This window comes from Rana temporaria, chromosome 2 (genome assembly GCF_905171775.1).
Source record: "Rana temporaria chromosome 2, aRanTem1.1, whole genome shotgun sequence".
Lineage (NCBI taxonomy): Eukaryota > Metazoa > Chordata > Amphibia > Anura > Ranidae > Rana > Rana temporaria.
In genome coordinates, this window is record NC_053490.1 from 21825689 (window position 1) to 21849770 (window position 24082).

Below are 24082 nucleotides of genomic sequence, written 5' to 3' on the forward strand. Positions count from 1 at the left end.
TATTATTGAAATGAGGCTTGACCTCACGTTTTTTGACGTTTTTACACTGCGCATGCGCTGGGCGACTAGATTTCCCAGTGCGCATTGCGGCCATGTAGGCCGTACGGGCCTATTGATTTCGACGCGTACGTAAACAACGTAAATCCCGATTCGCGGACGACTTGCGCAAACGACGTAAAAAATTGGAACCTCGCGTCGGGAACGGCGGCCATACTTAACATTGTTATTCCACCTCATAGGTGGAATAACTTTAGGCGGCCTATCGCGTACGGAAACGACGTAACTCGACGGTGTAGGTCCGGCGTACGCTCGTAAATCGTCGGGAATCGGCGTAGCCCCTCATTTACATAATCTAGGCCGGCCGCAATGGCAGCGCCATCTAGCGGGCAAAAGAAACATTGCAGCCTAAGATAGAATGGCGCAAGGCAGCCTATCTTAGGTATGTTTAAGTGTATCTCTGTTTGAGCATACACTTAAACATAGGCCGGCTTAGATTCAGAGTTAGGTCGGCTTATCTGTAGATAAGCCGGCCTAACTCTTTGTGAATCTACCTAAATGTATTGAAGCTGCTGCACACTTTGAAAGGTGTATGTTCACCATGCAACGTATCAGTCAATAAGGTGAACATATGTTCTCTTTATTTAGGGCTGTATTAAAAAAAAAAAATTAAATCACAGAGCAATTTGACCTTTGATACTGCATGTAAATAATAATTAATTTCCGATAATCATCAAACCCATCTAGTGACCATAATGCAGTATTTTCTGATTTACTCTATTCTGTATGAAGGAAAAACATTTGACCTGCACAGAAAATAGCATTCATTTTTGCCTCCACTCACAAAAAACAAATGTGCATGCAATACAACTCTTAAAGTGGTAATAAATCCAAAACCAAAAAGGAAGCAATACATATGTCTGCCTCCATGCAAATATATTATATTCTATCATAAAAAAAAATATATATTAAAATATACAAAATTTACATTAAAAGTCACAAATTTATAATGGCAAACTAAAGGGGGAAAAAATATCCCCCTGCAGTGGCGCCCCCTCACACTTTAAGGGTTAAAAGGTTGGAGACCCCATTGCAAGGCAAATTTTATGCTGCCCAGAGTGGGGCTTTAACCTTTTATCAGAAAAGGGGGAGGTAAATGCATCCCTTTTCTGCTACCCGCACCATAACATTGATGAAGAAATACCCCCAAAGTCTACTAGGAAACCGACACTTGTGGAAGTGTCGATTTCTGATGTCACTAGCCCCAAGGTCGCTACAGGACACAGCAGTGATGAAGGGGTCAGTCAGAGGAACCAGTGAGCACTTTGGGGGACACAGGAGATCAACACCCCCAGAAGTGTATGTTTCCCCCACAGATTTCAGGGGGTGCATCTTCATCAACAAAGTGGTATTTGGAAGCAAGGGCGTTAGAAGAGGTCATTTTTTTTTTCAATCTTTTTTAAAGGTTAAACATTAATCTGATATTTTAAATTTAGACATAATGAGCCATGGCAGTGCTGAAAATACAGGAAAAAGCAGTAAAGCAACATTGCCAGTCTGAGGTGCCACAAACAGCATTGCCAACATAAAAACAGCACATTAAAATGCAAAAAAAGGCCAAAATAAAAGCATTACTTCAGGATAGAAGCATCCAATACCAAGGAATAGAATTAAAATTAATTTATCATATCTGCTATCTATACAAGAACTATAGCCTTTTCATTTGTTTTATATATATGAAGAGGAACAAGATCAGCTACAAAATTATCTTTTTGTAATTAAAATATAAACTTATATGGTAATGTTGCTATGTATCATATTGATTCATGCAATGACAGGTACACTTTAATGTTGACCATCAGTTGAAAATGGTTTGTTTGCTTAATTTCCTTACAGTACAAAGCTTTTTTTTCTTTAAGCTGAACTTTGGGATTTAAACAAAATTATAAATAAAATATTTATCTCAACCCTTGCTCCGGCAGGCTTCCACCATACTGGGCAACCAGTCTCCCAAAGCCTCTTCTTGTAGGAAATCCAGCTGGCAGTCCACACATACAATGCAGGGCCAACAGTCCTACACTCAGGTTGTCGGAGAGAAGAGGAGAGCGCCGTAGCGAGGAATGAGGTAAGTATTTATAACTTATCTCTCTATTCCTAGACTAAAGCCTGCCATAGTTGGTTCGAATGTCAGCCAGTTTAGCAGGGACCAGCCAAGATTCGATCAATGTATGGGGCAGGATTATTGTACACAAGTCCATCCATCGATCCACTTGGGTACAACCAGCATGTCGAATTTCTAGCATGCTCTCCCAGCAGGGCCAGCTCCCCATTCCCCCCCCCCCCCCCCGGGAAGGATTCACCCATCAACAATGACTGTGTTAAGAAATTGCATCATCTACGGCCTGCCTTAGTGAGCATTTAACCCTTGCAGTTTGGTGGGGGCTCTACTGGAAGGGTACGGCTTTGAATAACAACTCCAGAAAAATGATGCATCCTTTAATTCATGTACAGTATGTATTCCTTCAGATTTATGAAATTGTTTCCAATTTTAAAGAGTGCTATTTCCTAAAGTTTGGCTACTATGCTGCCACAAACCAGCAGAAAGCTGAGATCAAGCTTGCAATGGAGTTCAATAATCTTGGGGAGAAAGTACTGAAGTAGGTTACCCTTTGGAATATAAAATACGCCCCCCCACGTTACAGTTGAGTGCTGGGCTGTTGGACTGGAGTTAAAACTTGTGTTGGTGAGCTTTTGTTCGTACCTAAAAGATTTTGCATCCCTATGCAAGTCTATAGGAATGTAAAACCGATCATCTGAAGCAGGCCAAATACAGGTTAGAAGGTGGCCAACTGCTGGTCGATGAGCTCTAAATTATCTCAGAAGCTTTTGCAACGGATGCCATCAAAACAAGCAAGCACACAGCCTTTGGACATTCTTACTTTAAAGGATCACTAAAGGAAATTTTTTTTTTTGCTGAAATTACTGTTTACAGGGTATAGAGACATATAGCTAGATTCATAGAGACTTAGGCTGGCGTATCAGTAGATACGCCAGCCTAAGTCTGAATGTGCGCCAGCGCTAATTTAAGCGTATTCTGGTAACCAGATACCCTTAAATTAGGCTCAGATACGAGCGGCTTAAGTGTCTTACACCCTAGTATCCTAAAGTGTCATTTTTAGGCTGACCGCTAGGTGGCGCTTCCATTGAGGTCAGTGTAGAATATGTAAATCACTACTTACGCCTATTCACGAACGTACGCCCGGCCGCCGCAGTACAGATACGCCGTTTACGTAACGCATTATCAGGCCTATAGTTGTTCCATCAAATAGCTGGAATAGTAATGTTAAGTATGGCCGTCATTCCCGCGTCGAAATGCGAAAATTTTACGTCGTTTGCGTAAATCGTCCGTGAATAGGGATTTACGTAATTTACGTCCACATCGAAATCAATAGGCCCGTGCGGCGTACGTTGCCGCAATGCACACTGGGAAATGTAGGCGGACGGCGCATGCGCCGTTCCCAAAAAATGACAAAAACGTCAGGTCAACCAAAATTAACATAAAACACGCCCCCCTCAGCCTATTTTGAATTAGGCGCCCTTACGACCGCCCGCTTTAGGCTACGCCGCCGTAACTTAGCAGGCAAGTACATTGTGAATCATGTACTTGCCTCGCTAACTCACGGCGGCGTAGCCTAAATGCCATAAGCTACGCCGCCGCAAGTATGCGCTCTCCATCCTGAATCTAGCTATTTATAGTGAACTGATTCCTTTTAAAAACGATTAAAAATAGATAAAAATCAATCATATAATGTGCCTCTTAGGCCCCGTACACACGACCAAACATGTATGCTGCAGTTTCAGCATACATGTTTGGTCGTGTGTAGGCGCGAGCGGGCCGAATTCCAGCAAACCTTTGCCCGCCGGGCCTTTTCCCAGCAGACAAATATTCCTGGACGTGTTTTAAAACAGACCAGTACAGACCTACCGTACATGTCCGAGCGCCCGCCGTCCCTCGCATGCGTCGAATGAGTTCGACGCATGCGTGGAAGCATTTAAATGGCAGGCCCGCCCACGTCGCCGTGTCATCGCCGCGTCGACGACGCGGCCACGCCCCGCGTATTGTTTACGCGCGGACTTCTGTACGATGGTTAGTACAGCCATCGTACAGAAGCCCTCGGGCAGACATGTACGGTGAAAACGGTCCGACGGACCGGTTTCATCGTACATGTTTGCTCGTTAGTACCCGGCCTAAGATGCAAAAAACGAAACTGAAACTAGTTTAGTCTTTGCATGTTATTTTATGCCTCTGTGCTGGACAGTGCCATAGAGAGTCATGGCTAGGAAAATGAAACTAAACTCTCCCATGACTTTTTTCATACGGAGCCAGACAACCAGGAAGTGCTCAGAACAGAGCAGTTTTACAGCAACATCAGAGCAAAAACGAGCAATGAGGACATGAAACCAGGACTGCAGTAAGGTAAAGGAAGCTATTTAGCTAAAAAAAAAAATCCTTTAGTGACCCTTTAAGCTTTTCTTACTCTTTAAAAGCGTATAATATATATTACAAAACAACTGGACAGTATTAGCATTACTTAGCGCCACAAACATAGGAAGCTGCAGGACAATACAGAGAGGACAGGTTCTCTTACCTATGTCTGGAATCTTTATTTCTGACAGGTGGCAAGAGAAATAAGGAAAAACAATGTTACTAACAGACAGAAAGAAGAGACAATAGTTATTGACCTAAAGAAGAGAGAAAGAAAATCCTAGAGAATCGACCTCATGTCTGCCCATAGCAACAAAACAGCTTCTTCTTTTTCCTACGTTGCCAAAGCCAGTTAGAGAACTGCATGGAGAATTTGCTGAAGGCAAAGTAAACCGTTCATAGGGTCTATTGCACAAAACCCTTGGATGGAATATAATTATGAGGCACAAGTCCTGGAATTTCATCAACAATTCTGAAACTGTGGGGTGTGAGGTTGAAGGAAAGCTTTGATGATATGGAGAGTACACACATAGGTGAATGCAAAGATGAAATGACTCCATTGTTTGTGAGAAAGCCATGATGAATCTTCAAATACTCAGGCAACACAAAAGAACAAAAAAATGTGTGAATAACAAGATAGTGCCAAAGTGGGAAAGCAATGGCAGTATCACAAATGTAGAGGCACCACGACAATACTTTTACAGGGGCACCAATTCTATCAATATGAACAACTGTGGATACCATGAGAGTACTGCTAAAACTGGGTGCCATTAAAGAACTTCCAAAAATAAGCATGCAATCTGTCATTAAGAGTAACACGAGGGCTCCATTATAGTACTTCTAATGTGGGAAGCCATGATAGTATTGGCAATATGGAAGAGCCATGACATTAGAGCCAAGGTGAAAGTGCCATGACAGTGCTGCAAATGAGAGGAAGCTATGATGGTAATGCAAAGTTGACTGTACCCACAGCAGTACTGTTGGTGTGGAGGCCTCGTTATAGCATGGGCAAGATGAGGGTCCTATGACAGTGGTTACAATGGTGGAGGGGGCCAATGCCAATGTACCTTGCCAGTACTGTCAATGTTGAGGGTTCAAGACTGTATGGGTACGCTGAGAGTCTTATGACAGTGCTTAAAATGGCAGTGGGGGTGAATGCCAAAGGGTTGTGAGAGTACTGTCAGTGTGCAGGCCGCATGACAGTATGGGCATGGTTATAATCTTATATGACTGTGATTAAAAAATGGATGGGAATAATGGCAACATACCATGACAGTGCTGTCAGTGTGGAGGCCCCCACGACAGTTCGGCCAACATGGCGGTCCAATGCACACACTGATGAAGGGGACTAATGCTAATGTACCATGACAGTATTGTCAGTGTTAAGGCATCATGACAGTAGAGCCAAGGTCAGAGTCCAATGACAGTGCTTGCAATGGTGGAGGGGCAGTGCTGTGTTTTGGCCTAGGCCGCACGCAGGGCCACCATCAGGGGACTACAGCTTAGCAGTGCAGTGGTTTGCGGGTGCGACGGGGCCAGGAAGCAGTTTAAGTAGGCACTGTCAAGCCGCCACCCCCACACCAGTGATTCTCTGATTGGCCCTCTAGTGTGGCCAATCATGGGGAGGGAAACAGCGGGCAGGAAGCTGGTCGCTGCAAATCTAATTAGAGTCTCTCTCGGCTGACAGAAAAGAGAGCGGGGGAGAGGTATACTTACAGCTCTCCTCTTCCTGTCACAGTTCTCTGGCAAATAGAGCAGCGGCGCTGTGATAGGGAGAGGAGAGCTGCGGGCTGTCTATATCTCCCCCCTCTGTCAGCCGAAGTGAGTAAGCAACTCTAATTGGATTCCCTGCCCAGCTTCCTGCCCGCTGAAAGGGCGGGTCTTAAAAGGGAAGGGGTGTGGCCTTGACAGGAAGGGGTGGGTCATATTTAAATTAGGGGGTGCGCAAGTTTAGTCAGGCCTAGGGCAGCACAAAACCTAAATACATCACTGTGGAGGGGACTAATGTTAATGTGCCATAACAGTACTGAAATGGTGGAGGCCTTATGGCAAGGTGGGAATCCTATGGCAGTGCTTGCAATGGTGGAGAGGACTGATGCCAATGTGCCTTAACAGTACTGATATTGTTGAGGCCTCATCACAAACAAATACTTGTAGGTAGGTGCAGTTAGCCAGTCTGCCACTAGGTGGCTCTGTTCCAGGATCGTGTCTGTTTACAGAAGGTAGTGTCATCCGGTGTTAGGCCGCTTTTAGTTAGAGCCCTCCTGTAGTGATGTCATGGGTGAGTCAGGGCTGAGATATAAGCCATATTGGGAGGAGCCATAGTACAGTGGGGCCTGGGAGCCAAAACACCCCACACCTATGCAAATGTAGCAAGCAAGTGGAGGCCCAGGACAGACCTGGAGGCCAGAGAGAGGTAGACCTGCACTCAGGGGAGCTGGCTGTAGACTTCCTAGCCTTTAGGGAGATGGGAGCTAGGGCAGGATGCAGAAGAACTTTTAGGTTGGCCAAGAGCTCATTAAAGTGGAGGTTCACCCAGAAATAACAATTTCTAACCTTAGATTCCTGCTCATTTTGTCTAGGGGAATCGGCTATTTTTTTTTAAATCAAAGCTGTACTTACCGTTTTAGAGAGCGATCTCCGCCGCTTCCGGGTATGGGCTGCGGGACTGGGCGTTCCCATTTTGATTGACAGTCTTCCGACGGTCGCATCCAATCGCGTCACGATTTTCCAAAAGTAGCCGAACGTCGGTGCGCAGGCGCAGTATAGAGCCACACCGACGTTCGGCTTCTTTCGGCTAATCGTGACGCGATGGATGCGACCTTCGGAAGCCTGTCGGAAGACTGTCAATCAAAATAGGAAGCCCAGTCCCGAAGACCATACCCGGAAGCAGCGGAGAAGATCGTGCTCTAAAACGGTAAGTACAGCTTCGATTTTAAAAAAACTAGCCGATTCCCCTAGACAAAATGAGCATCAATCTAAGGGTAAAAAAAATGTTATGTGTGAACTCCTGCTTTAATGGAGGCTAACCCCTGGAAGATCCCGGGAGAAGTGTACGTATGGAGAAGGTGACTATAGAGATCTCATTCTAGTGAGTACTAATGACCTTGTGTGGAGGGAGAGACTCTCAGAGGAAGGTGGCTGCTTTGAAGTGTTGCACCATGCTTTCATATGTGACTACTGCGGACTGTCCACTAAATGTGATTGACTATGTACTATCAAGTGACCCTGGATAGCATGTCAAGGTGATGTGAGTGTTGTGCTATTTCCCATGCAACCTCATTTATGTGTGTACATTCCTTCCTTGATATAAAGGTCAACGGCTGGGAATGTTGTGTGGAGGCGGACGGAGACGGAGTGGGGCAGTGGGGGGTACAGCTTCAGCAGGAGGGTCGCTGTTCTAGCAAGGGAGTAGCGGGGCAGGCACTTGTGCTTATGGTGCCAACATCCGGCTAATTGAAAATCTCCTCTTATATAATCTTTTTATTCTAGAATATGATGGAGCCGCGTTGTCACCCTAGAACAGGAAGTGTGTTACGAATGTAAGACAGGGGAGAATTACATAGGAGAATAAAAAATTAAGTCCAGTCCAAAGAAAGTCCTAAACTGAACACTGAAGGTCAGGCACTCAGCTAGAAGTAAAGCTCAAAGTTTTTCAGGAAAGAATCCAAAATACTAATTCTGTTAAGCATTGTACATAAAAAGGACAAATTACAATGTAACAACATTTTTTAAAACTGCACAAATCTGAATGATAATCTCTAAAATAAAATAAAATCTCCACAGCGACAGAATGAATCCGTTGATCAGCGCAACTTTAAATAGTAGAACAGAAGCATTTTTTTTTAAATGAACACACAGATTTCCAGACTACATAACTTGCAATAAAGCGACAAATGTTTGCTCTGCGGTTACCTTAACTCCAGGATGTTTGTGACATTGCCGGAAGGAAAGATTCTACGTATATAGTTGAAATCGCCGACATACAGACTGCCATCTGCACCGCACGTCAAGGCAACCGGTGCCAGGAGTTTGTTACCATCTGCGAGGCCATTGCAGCTCGGACAGGAGATGCTCCTGCGTCGCCCATTACCCATTATGCTGCTGATCACAGCTGGCTGCTGGGAAATGAACTGGTTTTCTCCGTTGCCTTTGTGCAGGATGCCTGTTCAAGACATTGAAAGTGAAATGAGTCTCAGAACCTTCCAGACCCTCAGAGAGAATACACTTTTTTTATTTATTTTTTAAGAGTATGTATACTTATTTTTTTTTTTTTAATACACATTTTTAGGATATATTTGACTAATTTAAAAATGGACTAAAACTGTAGTAATATTAAAACCACTGTATTAATACTGTATTGACATTTAACATAATACTGTACTAACATGAAAATACTGTGGTAATATTAAAAATAAATCTGTGCTAATATTAAATATATTGTGATAATATTAAATATAATACAGTACTAACAGGAATACCATACTAACATTAAATATAATACTGAACTAATAATAAAAAATATTAAATACCAGTAAATACTGCATACAATTTTGTATTGTTTTATCCAGCCAGCAGGTGGAGCTGTAAGCTCCTTTTTCTTTCTGTTTACTTACCACCTGTTTTTTATCACCCTCAGTAGCTCAAGCCGAAATTTACACTCATATAGTGAATACCTCAGAGCCCTTAATATAAAGCTTAGTCTTGGAGCCACAATATAGACACCACTGTACTGTCTCAATATATCTGTGAATCCTGGGTCATGAATAAAATGTTTGGGCCAGATTCACATAGAGATACGACGGTGTATCTCCTGAAACACCGTCGTATCTCCGAGTTGTGCCGGTCGTATCTATGCGACTGATTCATAGAATCAGTTACGCATAGATATGCCTAAGATCCGACAGGTGTAACTGTGTTACACCGTCGGATCTTAGGCTGCAATTCCAGGCCGGCCGCTAGGTGGCGTTTCGGTTTATTTACGCGCCGATTATGCAAATGAGGAGATACGCCGATTCCGAAACGAACGACCGCCCGGCGCTTTTTTTTACGTCGTTTGCGTTCGGCTTTTTCCGGCGTATAGTTACCCCTGCTTCTATGTTAAGTATGGCCGTCGTTCCCGCGACGAAATTTGAATTTTGCATTTTTTGCGTCGTTTGCGCATACGGATGGACGTAATTTACGTAAACGTCGAAACCAATGACGTCCTTGCGCATGCGCTATTCGATCGACGCGGGAACGCACCCGATTTGAATAGTACACTCCCCCTAGCCGCGGAATTTAAATTCCGCCGGGGGATTTACGATACCCTGCCGCAAGTTTTGTGGTAAGTGTTTTGTGAATTACCCACTTGCCTCATTTACATAAGTGTGTGCTCTCCAGGTTAGTTCACAAATGCAGTAATGAGTACAAGGCCCTGAGAATTTAAGGGAAGCAAGCGTGCACCCCCAATTCCCCATGCATCTCAGGACCTTTCCAGACACGGATTACCCAATTATGACAAGCAACAAATTACCCAATTATGACAAGCAACATCCCCTGTAATGTTATCACAATTCTTTAAGTGCCTGTCAATCTAAGAACAATATTCTGGCCTTGCGGAGACCTCTGAAAAGCCATAATCTCAACTCACCAGTCTGTATATTGAGCGCGTGATGTTTATCCAGAGACCAGCCGCCGAGCTTGGATGCCTCAATTTCATAACCCTGCAGAATGGCCGTTCTTTTCTCCCACAAAATGAGATCCGGACATGATTCATATTCATAGCCTACAGAGACTGGAATTCAAAGAGAGAGAGATCTGACCTAAATATCCAGATAAAAATGTGGTTGAAGGCCACTAGACACAGGAAGCGGCATTTTCACTGGCAGGTGCCAATCACGGCTAAAATATCATTATGCTAAAACAGCTCATAAACACCCTCAATTCCCTTCACAGAGGGGGGGTTCTGAATACCAGCGGTCAGCTAATCAGTCACTGCTAACATGATTACTAGCATAATGGCTTTCAGACAGGGGACACCATAGACATCAATTTCATCGCCTATCACAGGGTGAAAATGCACTGTTTTTATGGTTAATCAAGTTTGAAGTTAAAAATAAAATCAACACTTCCTCTACAGAAGTCCTTCCTTTGCAACAGCTCCTGTGAGCCAAGCCTGCAGTATATTCTAGATCTCATTTAAATGTAACCAGCTAATAAACACTCAAGTATTTACATATTATATATTCTTAAGCAGTAAATGAATTGTAAAGCAAGCCCTCTGTAGCTACAGGCACTGTGGGGCAAATAATCCTCAAAGTTTACAGAAGAAGCACTGAAGTGATTCTCTCAGCAGCTCAGTTCCCCGTGCTCCCACCTAACCAGTAAGGATTCTGCAGTTCAGTTGTCCCGCCCAGAAGTGATTCTGCACCTCCTCAACCCCTGTTCCCACCTCCCAGCAAATATTCTACCCCTGCTACTACTTACAACAGTGACTCTAAAGCGCAGCTCCCCCTGCTCCTACCTAGGATTCTGTGCCTCAGCTACTACCCTTCCTAACAGTGGGGTGGATTCAGGTAGGGGCGCGCACAACTACGGAGGCGCAGCGTACCGTTTTTACGCTACGCCTCCGTAAATTACGTGCGCTACGCTTCATTCACGAAGCAGTAGCTCCGTAATTTGCGTGTGCGCTCCGTAAAACTGCCCCGCGTAAGCGTGCGTAATTTAAATGATCCCATAGGGGGCGTGGATCATTTAAATTAGGCGCGTTCCCATGCCGAACGTAGTGCGCATGCTCCGTCTGGAAACTTTCCCGACGTGCATTGTGGTAAATGACGTCGCAAGGACGTCATTTGCTTCAATGTGAACGTAAATGGCGTCCAGCGCCATTCACGATTCACTTACGCAAATGACGTAATTTTTAAAAATCGCGACGCGGGAACGACGGGTATACTTAGCATTGGCTGCCCCTGCTAATAGCATGGGCAGCCTTACGCAGAAACCGACGAACGGAAACGACGTAAAATGCAAACGCAGGGCGCGCGTACGGTTGTGAATCGGCGCGAGTATGCAATTTGCATACTCTACGCTGACCACTACGGGAACGCCACCTAGCGGCCATCGTAAGAATGCAGCCTGCGATACGACGGCATAAGAGCCTTATGCCAGTCATATCTTAGGCTGCAGTCGGCGTATCGAGCTTTCTGAATACAGAAAAGTCGATACGCCGGTGCAACTAAGCAATTGTGCTGCGTATCTATGGATACGCAGACGCAATTGCTTACTGAATCTACCCCAGTGATTCTGCAGTATAGCCATTTCTGCTCCATATTCAAACAGTGATTTGCAGCTCAGCTCTCCCCTCTCAGCAGTGATTCTGCAGCTCAGCTACCCCTGCTCTGACCTAAAATTGTGTGGCTCAGCTACCATTGCTACCCTTCATAGCAGTGACTATATAGTATAGCTATTTCTGCTCCCCCCTCCAAGCAGTCACTCTGCATCTCAGCTGTCTCTGCTCTCCCCTCCCAGCAATGATTATGCAGCTCAAGGTCTCTCCTCCCAGCAGTGATTCTGCAACTTAGCTCTCCCACCCAGCAGTTAGTCGTTCTGCTGCTCAGATCCCCCTATGGGCAACAATTTTGCAGCTCAGCTCCCCCTGCTGTTTGCTTCCAGCAGTGACTCTGCAGCTCAGCTCTCACTCCCAGCAGGGACTCCACAGCCTTTCATTGTCTATTGTAAGCAGAGAACAGGAGATCTAGGAGTCAGCAGAATTGCAGAGACAGCCGACTTGTACAACCTTAAAGCAGAGCTCCACCCACAAGGGGAAGCACCGCTTGTTTGCACCCTCCGCTCACCTCCACTGCCACATTTTGGGAGGAGGGGGGAGTGATCTGAGCCAGAAGTTTGTCCACCCCCTCCCCCCTTGCTCCCCCAAGGTCTTTTGGGACCTCAAGGAAACTAGTGGACAAGGTGCAGTGCGACTCGAGCATGCCCAGTAGGTAACTGGCTGTGAGGCCACAAAGCTTCACTTCCTGTTTCCCTTACTAGAGATAGATATTTTGGCGCCTGCACCGGAAGCTGATTGAACAAGCGGTTCAGATGAGGACATCCCTGGATACCTGGACAGGTAAGCATCCTTATATTAAATGTCGGCAGAACTACAATATTTGTAGCTGTTGACATTAAATGTTTTGGGGGGAGCCTGGGGCTCCTCTTTAATGCCATTGCTTGGAAGATTGAGTGAATATTTTAAAGCGGTTGTATAGTACATTTTTGAACTTTTACCTACAGGTAAGCCAATAATAAGGCTTACCTGTAGGTAAAAAGAATATCTCCTAAACCGTACAGGCTTTACTTCAGCGGCGCATGCGCATCAGGGATTCTCGGCTTAAAGCCCGGCAGACGCCGAACCCTGCCGGAAAGAAGTGACGACATCGCGGCTCCAGCCACTCACAGTGCTGGAGCCACGATACCCAGAAGACACGCCGAGGCAAAATTTCATCTCCCTCGGCGTGGACCGGCTGAGATACCAACGCCTCGTTCTAAAGGTAAGTATTTCATAATGAGCTAGTATGCGGGCGCTTGTTTTTGACAGCCTGTGTGCATGAGGCCTTAAAGCGGGGGTTCACCCTAAAAAAACAAAAATTCTTTATCTACCATACAAACGAGCATACTAGCGTCAGCTACAGTATGCCTTTTTTTTGTGGTGTACTTACGGTTTAATCCGTAACTTTAGTTTTAGACTCCGGCTGGGAAATGGGCGTTCCTATGCAGAGGGGTACATGATTGACATCCCGCTATGGCGCGTCATGCCTTCCGAAAAAAGCCGAAATAAGACGCGGACATATACGGAGCCTGCGCAGTCAGCTCCTAGTCTGTGCGCAGGCGCCGTATAGCGCCGCGAAGAGCCGAGGCTATTTTCGGAACGTGTGACGCGCCATAGCCGGCCGTCAATCATGTTCCACTCTTCATAGGAATGCCCATTCCCCCCGCAAAAACGAAACTTACGGATTAAACCGTAAGTACAGCACAAAAAAAAAAGGCATACTGTAGCTCATAGGTGGCAAACACAAGGCCCGCGGGCCGAATGCGGCCCTCCAGGCCATTTCATGTGGCCCTCGCACCTCTCCTGCAGCTGCAGACCTCCTCTGGTCCTCCTCAACCCTTACTTTCTGCTTTTAAGCAATACATCCAGCTTCTTCCCAGCAGCAGCATAAGGAAATGGGGGTGCACTGTGATGTAAGGGAGAGTGGGGGGACTCAACTTCTGGTGGTGGGGGTGGCTCTTGGCATCTAATGTAAGGAGAGGGGATGCGCTGGACATCTAATCTTACAGATACATCCGGCCCTTTTGAGGGCAATCATAATGCTGATGGGGCCCACGATGAAATTGAGTTTGACACCCCTGCTGTAGCTGATGCTAGTATGCTAGTTTGGATGGTAAAAAGTTGTGTCTTTGGGTGAACCTCCGCTTTAAAGTTGGACTGTACTACTGAGCGTCCATTCTGGGCATATGTTGGATGCTACCGAGTGGATTTCTAATGTGGGTTCCAGGTCAAGATCTGAAGACTACCAACTACACACATTGGGCAGCCACAATCAGCTTGTTGTAGCTTTAAACAATAGCGTGCTTGCTATTGGCAGACCCTTTTTTTTTATTTTCATTGTAAGACAGATGTGCTGTAAAGAAGCCTGCTTTGGTTTATAGACAGCGCAACCATTAAAGCTTACCAAAGGCTTCAGAAAGTCCATAGACCTTCTGGCTGTAGACATCCGTCTTGTCCCAGATGAAGGAATAAGAGAGGTCGGGAGCAGAAGCAAACCACTTTCTGAAGAGGCGACCCTCCACAGCGACCATCAGGTGTACTTTCATGAGGTTGAACGGAATAATGTGATGAGTCAAGCTGATCCTCAGAACCGACTTGTAGCCTGCGTTTCGAGTGCTCAGGTAGTTCAGCTTAATTTTGCTTCCGGGGACTGGAATCTCTTCCTGCAAAGCCTGGAAAGCAGAAACAATTTTCGAATATGATTAACTGGTATTTTGACTCCACGGGCCACAGGAATGTTCTTTTAAGCGTCATACACATGATAATATGGGACGAATGATCGTCCGTTTCTTTTTTTTTTTGCATGCTAGTCTTATATCGAAAATTAACAGGTTTCTCAACTTACGAAAATTCTCCTACGACAGAATACAAATTCGGAAGTGATGTAATGTGTTGAATTGCATTGTAATCTATTCTTTGATCTCTGAGCATGCTGAAAATCGTATGATCTGGTATCGCACAAGAACATTTTCGTGTTTGCACATGAAATCGCTTTGAAAGCGGTATTTTCCGTACGATTTTCTGAGCGCGTGCATTAGGCTTTAGGATGGGACTTCTTCCAAGGCATGCCTGCTCTCTGTTTATACATTGCTATATATTAAGGGCCAGATTCACGTAGAATCGCCCTACGCTGCGGCGGCGTAACATATTACATTTACGTTACACCGCCGCAAGTTTTCAGCGTAAGTGCTTGATTCACAAAGCACTTGCCTGTAAACTTGTGGCGGCGTAGCGTAAATCTGCCCGGCGCAAGCCCGCCTAATTCAAATGGGGCGGGGACCATTTAAATTAGGCGCGTTCCCGCGCCAAATGTACTGCGCATGCTCCGTCCCTAAAATTTCCCGACGTGCATTGCGCTAAATGACGTTGCAAGGACGTCATTGGTTTCGACGTTAACGTAAATGCCGTCCAGCGCCATTCACGGACGACTTACGCAAACGACGTGAAATTTCAAATTTCGACGCGGGAACGACGGCCATACTTAACATTGGCTAGACCACCTAGAGGGCAGCTTTAGTTTTACGCGACATATCTCGACGGAAACGACGTAAATTTACAGCGACGGGCAAAGCGGACGTTCGTGAATCGGCGTAACTAGTCATTTGCATATTCTACGCCGACCGCAATGGAATCGCCACCTAGCGGCCGGCCTAGAATTGCAGCCTAAGATCCGACGGTGTAAGTCACTTACACCTGTCGGATCTTAGGGCTATCTATACGTAACTGATTCTATGAATCAGGCGCATAGATACGACGGCCGGACTCAGAGATACGACGGCGCATCAGGAGATACGCCGTCGTATCTTCTTTCTGAATCCGGGCCAGTGTATTTTGATAAAACATGGACCTCCGAAAGCAGAAGCCAATATCTGCCCAGTAAGGACCATAATTGGCCTTAATTGGGGTCAGTTGGTGGAATAATGCCCCACGTGCCAGACAAAGGCAAGCAAAGGGCCACAGTTTGGAGACCACTGCTGTAGAGAACGGCCCTTGCTCTCTGTGTGGAAGCAGTGATCTCTCTGCAAAAATCTAATTAGCCAATTTAAACGGAAAGTTGGACTTTAAACTAGACATCATATATCAAAAATATATATAAAAAACTATAAAAGAAAATATGATTTTTCTTGTTTTGTTACATCGTCGTCCATTTAAATCACAAATCCCAGGAAACCCGCATTATTACAAACACCCAGCACAGTCGGAAAGCCTTTATTTATATTTACCTGGCCCGACTGGTACCTTTTGAGCATTCAAAATTTTCTTTGGTCTATTATTTCATTTTTAACAACCGCTCTCTTATCTTGCGTACCAAACATTTGAGAGCCGTCGTTACTAACAGCGCTTTACAAAGTTCAATTTTCCACTCTGCTTTGATTAGCGGCATTAGACTTTGCTGTGCCGAAGTGGATTGCGAAGAGCCCGGCAAACAGATGACACAAGCGTAAGTGCGACCACAAAACAAAAAACCCACCAGGCGAGGCAGAAGCGTATAATTTGCCCCTCAAAGATCTCGTCTGCAAAAGTAATCTCGCCGCGAGTGAACAATGACTGCGAACTTCAAACATAATGTTAACGTGTTTGAGTTTGCCGAGACTGTTCTGACGGAACCTCTGGGAACGGGAGGGGGGAGGGCATGTTTTTTTGAACTCCGTACTTAATATGCATTTATTTTTCCGAAGCCTGTAAGTTTTCTATTCACAAGCACATTTAGAGAGTGGAAGATGTTAAGCACGGATTTATTCGGTTTTGTGGGCAGGCCAAACAAGATGAATAAATCTGTTTGTGTGCTTAACAGTCTTGTGTTTCAGTCACATCAAATGGCACTTAAAGCTAACCTGTGCTTTGCAAATGTGCGTTCACTTAACCGCCGCACTTCTCTACTGCATATAATCAACACCCGGTGCTTTCTGACATGGGCGAGCATGTGACACGCTCCTTCTTCCTACATGGTCGTGCTGGTGCTTGATGACTGAACACACAGGGCTGTTCTTTGGGGGCGGGGAAATAATTTTTCGCCTAGTGTAAGCTCCAAGCTGTGACTTAGAGCGTACACTGAGGTTCCTGTCTTTGCTCTTGGCTGCTGAAAAGAATGGCAGTTCGCTAAAGGAAGATACCGTGTTTCCCCGAAAATAAGCCCGGGTCTTATATTAATTATGCCAACAAAAGACACAGTAGGGCTTATTTTCGGGGTAGGTCTTACCATGTAATGTGCTGTCTTCTCTCCCCCTCTCCCTGCCTGACAGGAATCCCCAGTGTAAACTGAGTTAAAATGCTTGTACAATCCTATAATCCACTCTATTACAGTAGTATATAATGTACAATGTGTGCGTTTCTGTAATATAATTGTGCCAAAAACATTTGTTATAGTGCCGCTCTGCACTTCTGTTACCCGCCGGAGCTCTCTTCCCCGCAATTATATTACAGAAACACACACATTGTACATTATAAACTACTATAATATAGTAAATTATAGGATTTTACAAGCATTTTTAACTAGGGCTTATTTTCAGGGTAGGGCTTATATTGCAGCCCTCCTGGAAAATAACGCTAGGTCTTATTTTCAGGGTAGGTCTTATTTTTGGGGAAACAGGGTAGTTATGTGCACCTATGGAAGTTGAACTAAACCTACAATTAAAAAATTGCAAGCATGCAGTTCTGTATTGCAGCAGAGACATGAAGACACAGATGCTGCTACCCACTGCAGGCGCCGATGCCAATGCCCAGTGCAGGCTCCTATGCCGATGCCCAATGCAGGCTCCAACGTAGCTGCCCAGTGCAGGCTCCAACGTTGCTGCCCACTGAAGGCACCAATGTTGCCGCCCAGTGCAGGCTCCTATGCTGATGCCTACTGCAGGCTCTGACGCTGCTGCCCACTGCAGAAGCCAATGCTGTCACCTACTGCAGACACCAACACTGCTGCCCACTGCAGGCTTCAATGTTGCTGCCCAGTGCAGGTTCCAAAGCTGCTGCCCAGTACAGGCACCAACGTTGATACCCACTGCAGGCTCCTATGCTGATGCTTACTTCAAGCTCCTATGCTGATGCCTACTGCAGGCTCCAACGCTGTTGTCAACTGCAGAAGCCAATGCTGTCACCTACTGCAGACACCAACACTGCTGCCCACTGCAGGCTTCAATGTTGCTGCCCAGTGCAGGTTCCAAAGCTGCTGCCCAGAACAGGCACCAACGTTGATACCCAACTGCAGGCTCCTATGCTGATGCTTACTTCAAGCTCCTATGCTGATGCCTACTGCAGGCTCCAATGCTGTTGTCAACTGCAGAAGCCAATGCTGTCACCTACTGCAGACACCAACACTGCTTCCCACTGCAGGCTTTAATGTTGCTGCCCAGTGCAGGCTCCAAAGTTTCTGCCCAGTGCAGGCACCAATGCCGATACCCACTGCAGGCTCCTATGCTGATGCCTAACTGCAGGCGCCAACGCTGTTGTCCACTGCAGAAGCCAATGCTGTCGCCTACTGAAGACGCCAACACTGCTGCCCACTGCAGGCTTCAATGCTGCTGCTGCCCACTGCAAGCTCCAATGCTGCTGCCCACTACAGACTCTCGTCAGTGCCACAGCCACTAAGGTAATCATGTATCACTGCATCTCACAAAATGGCTGCTTCGCTCCATGTAGATGACAAACTTCACATTGAAGGAAAGCAATCTGAGAACGAGGCAACCTAGTTGTTTTCCCTGAGGCTGTAAATAACACCAAGCATGTAAAGCACTCTTTAATTTACTCCTCATTGAAGTCTTCCATCACCTTGACAGTCTCATTTATCCACCGTTAAATGTAAACATTGTGCAAAAGGTTGGAAGTCCTCAATTTGATCATTAAAGCTACTCTGCACCACTTCACCGTCTTCCTGAGCTAATTAAACAAATGACTTCCATTAGGCAGGTGGCCCCACCTAGAACCATTTGCAGCATCCATCCGGGCAAAAGCAGCTTGGATAATAAAAGTGATTTTTTTTTTACTCTTTGTAGCCTGCTGTCATTTTGTCTAAGGCTACAAAACCAATATATACGCCAACCTCACAATCTTCTTTGCTTAGTCCAATGTTGGTAAATGTATACACCAGGTGCACTATTTTACTGATTTGTACAGGTCATGTACCAGTTTTAGTCACTAAGGGCCAGATCCACAGAGATACGCCGGCGTACTTTCAAATTTCCCGCGTCGTATCTTTAGTTTTAATCCTCAAACCAAGATACGATGGCATCTGGGTTCGATCCGACAGGTGTACGCCTTCGGATCGTAGATGCAATACTTCGGCGTCCGCTGGGTGGAGTTCGCGTCATTTTCCACGTCGGGTATGCAAATTAGCTATTTCCGACGATCCACGAACGTACGCGCGGCCGTCGCATTCTCTTACGTCGTCTCTAGTCGGCTTTTTCCGGTGTATAGTTAAAGCTGGTATTTTGCGGCGTATAGTTAGACTTGCCATGTTAAGTATGGCCGTCGTTACCGCGTCGAAATTTGAATTCTTTTATTTTTTTGCATAAGTCGTCCGTGAATAGGGATGGACGTAATTCACGTCTAAGTTAAAAAAAATACGTCGTTGCGACGTCATTTAGCGCAATGCACGGCGGGAAATTTAGGGACGGCGCATGTGCAGTTCATTCGCGCGGGGACGCGATTCATTTAAATGAAACACGCCCCCTACTCGCCAAATTGAATTGCGCGCCGAGAGATACACTACGCCGCCGTAACTTATGGCGCAAATTCTTTGTGGATTCAAAGAATTAAAAAGTAAGTTACAGCGGCGTAGCGTATCTCACATACGCTGCGCCCATCTAATTGTATGTGGATCTGGCCCTAAATCCTCTAATTACGCTTTGCTCCTTAAATTTCACTCTGTTTAGCTGTCTACATCTTGCCTCTAATATCAAGATCAAGAACCCAAGCTATTGTTATGTGGTGGTTTTATCACGTCATGGGAGCAGATAAAAAGCCCACCAACTATAACCTAGGAAATAGGTTCACACATCTCTTAGTGAATTCTGTTTATTAAAGGAAACTTCCAATAAAAAGTCAACCCCTCTCCAGCCCTCCTATTCTAAACTAGTATGTAAAAATCTTTTTATTTTTTTTGGTGGCTCCACTAGCCCCTTAATGAAGTCCCTCGTGACGAAACACATTGGGTGGAGTCGAGCAGGGACTTCATCATGTTTTTTTAAGCTGTCTCTAGTATATTGTTTGTAAGTACATTTCTTTACAATACCATTTTGAATTTTTAACTACTACACTATGGAGCTTCTTTGTGTTTCCTCTATATCCCGGTTATTGTTTGAACCTGGCTGAGAAACTGTTTATGGCAGAGATAGATTCATGTTAAAGTTTGAATGACTCTCATTCATTAATGTGCAGTCAGACCTTCTAATGCTTGGGGTCTAATCATCTTTTATCAGTGGCGGCTGGTGCTTCATTTTTTTGGGGGGGCGGGGTAACGCTTAGGTTGGTTTATTTCATAAATGAATGAGGAGATGCAGCATTTCTAAATAAAACACCATGTGGTAATGGTAGATGTAGACCCACCCACTTAGCAGCCAATCTAAAATAAAAGGCTTACATCAATATGTACATAAGAAATATTTTTTTTAATAACTAACCTGTTATACTTGCATACCCCGTGCAATAGTTTTTCACAGAGAAGCCCCGATCCTCCACTTTTTGGGTGCACCGTTGGCGGGCCTGGCTCCTCCCCCATAGCCTCTTGCTATGGGGGGCACTCTAGCAGGATCTCTCCCAAACCACACTCCGAGTGTCCATTCACACACTAGCACGCCTCAGCCCCGCTCTCTCCTCTGTGGCTCCTTGTGATTGACAGTAGCAGGAGCCAATAGCCACACTGCTATGTGAGCCAATGAGGTGAGAGAGAGAGAGACCTGGGAGAGGCGTTGCTTTTGTGCAATTCACTGGATCAGGCTCAGGTAAGGGCTGGGAGGGGAGCTGCACCCAGGTTTTTAATCTTCATGCTTAAAACGCATTAAGGTAAAAAAAAAACTGAGCCTCTATAACCACTTTAAACCATCCACTGCAGATGGGGTTATGGGTGGCGATTGATTCAGTTGACTGTGACCCCTCATCAGTCTCCAACCTATTATGGCTGTGCCTGGCTGACTGCCCTAATCTTCGCAACCCCATCACCAGGCACTTTCTCTCTTTTTGGAATAGGCTCAAATATACTTACCACCTCTAATCCCACCACAACCCCCTCCTCTCCTTCCTCAAGAATCCAGCTTTCTACCCAGCCTGGGACCCTCCCGCTACATTTTGTGCATGGATATCTTCAGGGCTGATTAGGTTTCACAACTTCGCCACACTTAAGATTTACATCCTTGTTATTTGTAGGTTCTGTGTACCTACCTGTATTTCTGGTACAATAGGCCCTTTCTCAGAACACGAGCTGGCAAATGCAGTAAGTGGGGCCGGAGAAAGCACAGGATTGGGGCGGGCGAAACTGCTCAGGTCACAACTGGATATCTCATTCTCCTCATGACGCATGGTGATGGTCTCCATGACGAAGAAACGGTCCCATGGTAACCAGAGGGTGTGTTCCTGAGTGATGAACGGCGCTCGCTCAAAGCGCAGGGTCGCAGAGATGCCGCCGTGGGTGACCAGATCAAAGCTGTTTATATAGAAAAAGAGAAACAGAAAAACAGACATTAAAGTGGTTGTAAACCGCAAACATGAAATATGAACAAAGCATATCCCTCTATTGTTTGTACTTGTCTCTATTTAGAGCACTAAGTGTCATTTCTTTCTGTTGCTTCATTTCTCTGCTATCAGCCTAAGTCACTACTAACAAGTTTTCCTGACACCAAGTAAGACCCCTGCTTTAGGGCTATGACGATTTCATTCTTCTATGAAGGCTTTGTCTATGATAATTTGCTATGTTTTAAAGAGGATTTATGAGGGCAGGTAATGATGTTGGATAAAAAGACCTGGCTCACAATCAGAATTCCTAATCATCTTAAAGGTGTTCAGTAGGGTTGAGGTCAGGGCTCTGTGCAGGTAACTTAAATTACACCTCACCAAACTGGTCAAACCGTGTCTTTATGGAGCTGGTTCTGTGCACAGGGGGACAGTCACGGGCTAGAGGCCCTTTTCAAACTCTAAACACAAGGGTCCGGATTCACAAAGCACTTGCGCCGACGTATCTCGAGATACGCCGCGTAAGTGCAAATATGCGCCGTCGTATCTATGCGCCGGACTCAGAAACTAAGATACGACTGAAAATAGGCTTCATCCAACCGACGTAACTTGCCTACGCCGGCAAAGAGTGGGCGCATATTTACGCTGGACGTATTTGGCGCTCCCATTGATTTTCTATTCACATATGCAAATGAGGGAGATACGCCGATTCACGAATGCACGTCCGTCCGACGCAGTGCGCGTAAAGTCATACGCACGGCGTAAAGTTATGCCCCATAAAGGAGGTGTAACTCAGCAGCATCCATGCAAAGGGCTGCACCAGGGAACACAAGCTGACGTATTTTACGTAGGACGTGAATATGACTAGGCGTAGGTTACGTTCACGCTGTAGGCAGTGATCCGATGTATCTTAGGCAGTTGTTCCGACGTGATTGTGAGCATGCGCACTGAGATGCGCAGTTGGCGATACGTATCTGTCTGGCGCTCGGCCCATCATTTGCATGGGGTCAGGCCTCATTAGCATGGCTCACGCCCACTTCCACTTACGCCTGAGAAAGCCAGCGCAGATTTGGGAGGAAGTGCTTTGTGAATTCAGTGCTTGCCTCTCTGCGCTGCATCGGCGTAGCGTAAAGGAGATACGCTACGGCGGCATTAATATGCGCCAGTGTCTTTGAATCCGGGCCAAGGTTGACAGAGCACAATAGTCTAAAACGTCTTTTGGAGAAGGACCTCGTAACGTTTGGAGTTGGTGCAATCTGCAAAATTTGATGTAATTTCCGTGATGTTGTAAATGGCTGGCTAATTACACTTTTTAACCAATTACATACAATTGTCTTCTATCCCAATTTCATAACCTTGTGTCTGTAATTACCTGAATAATAAAAAGAAAGGAAAACAGAGTCCCGTCGCATTAATAAAATAAGCACCGCTCAGTAATGATCAGACATAATCGTCCCCTTTCCATCATTGTGTACAGATCCCGAAGAGACCTCAAACAAATGCATTCATGGTGTGATAACTTATTTATGTTGATTGCTCCCAGATGTTTCCTTATCCTTCTTCTTTGTCACATAAATCTCTTTCCGTGACAGTTTTACATGGCTCTTCCAGTATGCATTTCCATTAATTTTGCTCCTTTCCAGTTCAGTGCTGAGAAGTCTGTTTGGTAGGCTAACTTTCTAAGCACTTCTGTCTCTTGATCAGCAAGACCTACCAAGGTTGGAGCAAAAGGAAGACGAGGATAACCCGGGATTTGTTGTTCCTCTATAGTTGGGAAGACCCGTCCACAACAAAACACTCAGTCAGTGATGGCAAACCTTGGCACCCCATATGTTTTGGAACTACATTTCCCATGATGCTCATGCGCTCTGCAGTGTAGTAGAGCATCATGGGAAATGTAGTTCCAAAACATCTTGGGTGCCAAGGTTTGCCACCATAGCCTTAGGTGAAACCCAATTTTGCAGCCCCTCCTGGCTCCACCCCCTTTGCCCTGCCCATATATACGGTGGAGGTGGGGAGTTTTTATGCAGTGCCTCTCCACTTATTTCTTCAGCCGTAGTCCGCATCTGCGCCTCTGGACCTGGCCTGAAGACAAATAGTGACAATATAGCACCCCTTTACAATACAGTGCCCGCTTTACATCACAGACCTCTTTGCATCCAAGTCTCTAAATTTACATCACAGTCCCCCTTTACCTCAATGCCCTCTTCCCCGCTTCACATCCCAGCACCACCTCCTTAAATCACAGACCTTTCCCCTTAACATATGTGTACTCAGCTCCCCCTTCCTTGCATCAAAGTCCCCTTCACAACCCCCTTTCTTTGCACCCCAGTCCCCTTCAAAGCCCACCTTGTATTCCAGTTTCCTTTACACCCCCCCCCCCCATTACTTGCACCCCAGTCCTCTTTACAGCTGTTCCCCTTACTTGCACTGCAGAACCCTGCAAAGCCCCCCTCCCCGTATCCAAGTCCCCTCCACAGCCCCCTCCTTGTATCACAGGCCCCCTACTTGCATCGCTGTGCCCTCCACAGCCCCCTTCCCTGCACCCTAGTCCCCTCCACAGCCCCCCCTCCTTGTATCACAGTCCCTCCTTATTCCAGACTACAGTATTCCAGTCTCTTCTACAGCTACCC

The 24082-nt window shown here is 45.7% G+C and overlaps 1 protein-coding gene across 1 annotated transcript in view; it reads right to left on the reverse strand.

Annotated features, from left to right (window-relative positions):
* Positions 1-24082, reverse strand: part of LOC120928194 (teneurin-4) — a 307285-nt gene that overhangs the window by 50613 nt on the left and 232590 nt on the right. Inside the window, exons 14-18 of the mRNA XM_040339303.1 lie at positions 21162-21423; positions 14194-14461; positions 10116-10259; positions 8399-8648; positions 4647-4667 (exon numbers count right to left, since the gene is read on the reverse strand). Of these exons, the coding sequence (XP_040195237.1) occupies positions 4647-4667; positions 8399-8648; positions 10116-10259; positions 14194-14461; positions 21162-21423 (945 nt within the window). The remainder of the gene's footprint in view (positions 1-4646; positions 4668-8398; positions 8649-10115; positions 10260-14193; positions 14462-21161; positions 21424-24082) is intronic.